General features: G+C 61.0%; 1 protein-coding gene across 1 annotated transcript; it reads right to left on the minus strand.

The window, feature by feature from the left end:
* On the minus strand, window positions 1-2598 carry LZTS1 (leucine zipper tumor suppressor 1; the record flags this gene model as incomplete). Its single annotated transcript, XM_008929984.4, has 3 exons — window positions 1-591; window positions 1271-2104; window positions 2554-2598. Coding segments are annotated over 3 exons (1470 nt in total), but the record flags the coding sequence as incomplete, so codon positions are not given.
* Window position 2599: the final 1 nt, after the last annotated feature.

The raw sequence follows: 2599 nt of genomic DNA on the forward strand, positions 1-2599 counted from the left end.
GTCCTCCCCCGCGGCCAGCTGCTGCAGCATCTTCTCCAGGTTCTGGTTCCTCTTGTACATGTGCAGGTAGCTCTGCTGCAGCTGCTTCTGGTAGTGGATCACCTTCTCCTTCTCCTCCTTCCACGTCTGCCGCTCGTGCTGGAAGCCCGAGGTCATCTGCTCGTTGTTGTCCCGCTCGGCCTCCAGCTCTGCCCGCAGCCTCTCCACCTCGCCCTGCAGGGCCTGGGCCTCCTCCAGCCCCACACGGGGCCCGGGCCCCTCCCGGGCCTCGCTCAGCTGCTCCCTGAGGACGGCGAGCTCCGTGCGCAGGTCCACGATCTCCTGCTCCAGCAGGTTCACCTTCTCCCGCAGCAGCTCCGACTCGTTCTTCTTGCGCTGCAGCTCGTTCTCGCACACCTCCAGCTCCATGGCCTTGGTGCGCAGGGACACCTCCAGCTCCTGGGTCTTCATCTCCAGCCCTTCCATCTTCGCCCTCACCTCCTTCAGCTGCGCCTTCAGGCCGAGGATCTCGGTGGTCTTGGTGTTGAGCTCCGTCTGGGACTCCTTCAGCTGCTGCTTCAGCAGGGAGATCTCCCCGGATTTCTGGCACACCTGCGGGCAGGGATGGAGAGCCCGAGTCAGGGCACAGCCCTTGGCACACACACAGTGCCCCGTGTGAGCCACGCTGGGCACAGCTGGGGCTCAGCGTGTGGAGACCCCGAACCGCAGTTATTTCTCTTGATTCAGAATTAATTTAATTAGGATGATTAGTTGTAATTAATATTAAAAATAATTATTCATAAACTTCGGGATTTTCATCAGTTTAACGTTCTTTGTTCAGCAGTACCCAACGAGTGAGTAAATTAAGCAGTGGAAGGTTTTACTGCTCTCTAACAAATGGCCGTGGCAAGTCCAAGTAGTTCCTATTTCCACGTGGGAAGGCAGCTTTACTGCTCCTCTGGGGCAGGCAGCTGGAAAACCCTGTGCTGGAGGCTGGAAATGCCAGGTTATTTTAATGACTGAGTGTTTTTATGCACTGGCTGTTCCCGTGGATGATGGGAAGGGCTGAGGGGTTAAGAGGGGCGGTGAGAGCCTCAATTACAGCTCACAGAACTCCTTGGATTTAACATCCACATCCCACAGCCCTGAACCCCCCGTGGTGCTGCTGGGGGGCAGGAATAGAGGTGGAGAAGGGCTCCATCTATTGCTGCTGCCAAAGCTGCCCCATTCCACACTCACACTCTGCTCTGGGCACCCTCAGCCCCAGGTTTGGGGCCCCGGTGCCACTCACCTCCCACTGCGTCTCCTCCAGCGCCGGGGCGAAGCTGGTCTTCTCCTTCTCGTAGGACCTCAGCTTGGTCTCCAGCAGGTTCTGCTCCTTCATGAGTTTCTCCAGCTCCTCCCGGAGCTGCTGCTTCTCCTGCTGCAGCTGGAAGACCTGGAGGTGAAGGACCTGCTGCGTGCGCTGCGTTTTCTGCGAGGTCTGCTTGAGTTTGCTGTTGCACTTCTGCTTGAGGCCCTCCAGCTCCTCCTTGCAGCGCCGCTGCTTCTCCTCGTAGGCCTGGCAGGAGCTGATTTCCTTCTCCTCGAAGCTCGACTGAAGCTCCTGCAGCTCCCCCTCCCTCTCCAGCAGCTTCTGCTCCAGCTCCTGGATGGTGGACTCGTCGGTGGAGATGGGCGAGCGGACGCAGGCGGTTTTCTCCGCGGCTCCGTGGTGGTGGTGAGGGGCTTTGCCGGGGTTCAGGATCTTGTTGCCCCCGTCGGAGAAGGACATGGCCTTGAGGCTCATCATGTTGCTGTCCTGGATGATGGCACACTGCAGGATGTTGTGGGCAGAGCCCCCGAAGCGGCTGATGGGGCCCATGGGGGTGACGAGGGGGTCGAGCTGGTAACTGCTGCTGGTGCTGTGGGTGGGGAGGCTGGACATGGAGTTCCTGCCCGAGTCAGACAGACCCCCCGAGCACAGCACGGGCTTCAGCTCCTGCTCCTTGGCTTTCTCCGGGGGGTGCAGGGGCGGGGGGAGGTGCCCCCCGCTCTCGGGGGAGGAGGAGGAGTGCAGGATGGCCCCCGAGCGCGGCAGCACCGGCTTGAAGGCGGTGGGACGGGCAGGAGGCTTGTCCACACCCTGGGGGAGAGCAGAGCCCGTCAGCACAGACCCAAACCATCAGCACAGACCCAAACAATGCCATCTGTCCCTCCCCACACCCTCTGCCCCCAGGGATGAGACCCTCTCCCTCCGCTCTCCCTCGAGGGCCAAAAGCTGGGGAAGATGCTGATGGGTGAAAGTGCCTCTGCTGGGAGATGAAGGGTGTGTTTGGGAATTAAAGGGGCTGTGTGCCTTGGATCACATGGCACGATTTTGGATCATGTTGCTGAGCCCAGTCCCCGAAAGCAGAGGGTGGCACAGTGCCCCCAGCACCTCCCTGCTGCCCCTCTCCTCCTGCTTCCCACCCCAAACTGATCTCACGGACCACGGCCAGGACAGCCCTGCCCTGGGACCTGCACCCCCTCCGAGGATGGATGGGGCCCAGTGGGGCACCCCCCGCTCCCAGGGCCACCATTCCCCCCACTAACCACTTCCAGCTGGCTGGGGAAGGGCAGCAGCTTCTGCGGCGTGGGC

The sequence above is a fragment of the Manacus vitellinus genome, unplaced genomic scaffold (assembly GCF_001715985.3).
Source record: "Manacus vitellinus isolate BGI_N305 unplaced genomic scaffold, ASM171598v3 scaffold_87_pilon, whole genome shotgun sequence".
NCBI lineage: Eukaryota > Metazoa > Chordata > Aves > Passeriformes > Pipridae > Manacus > Manacus vitellinus.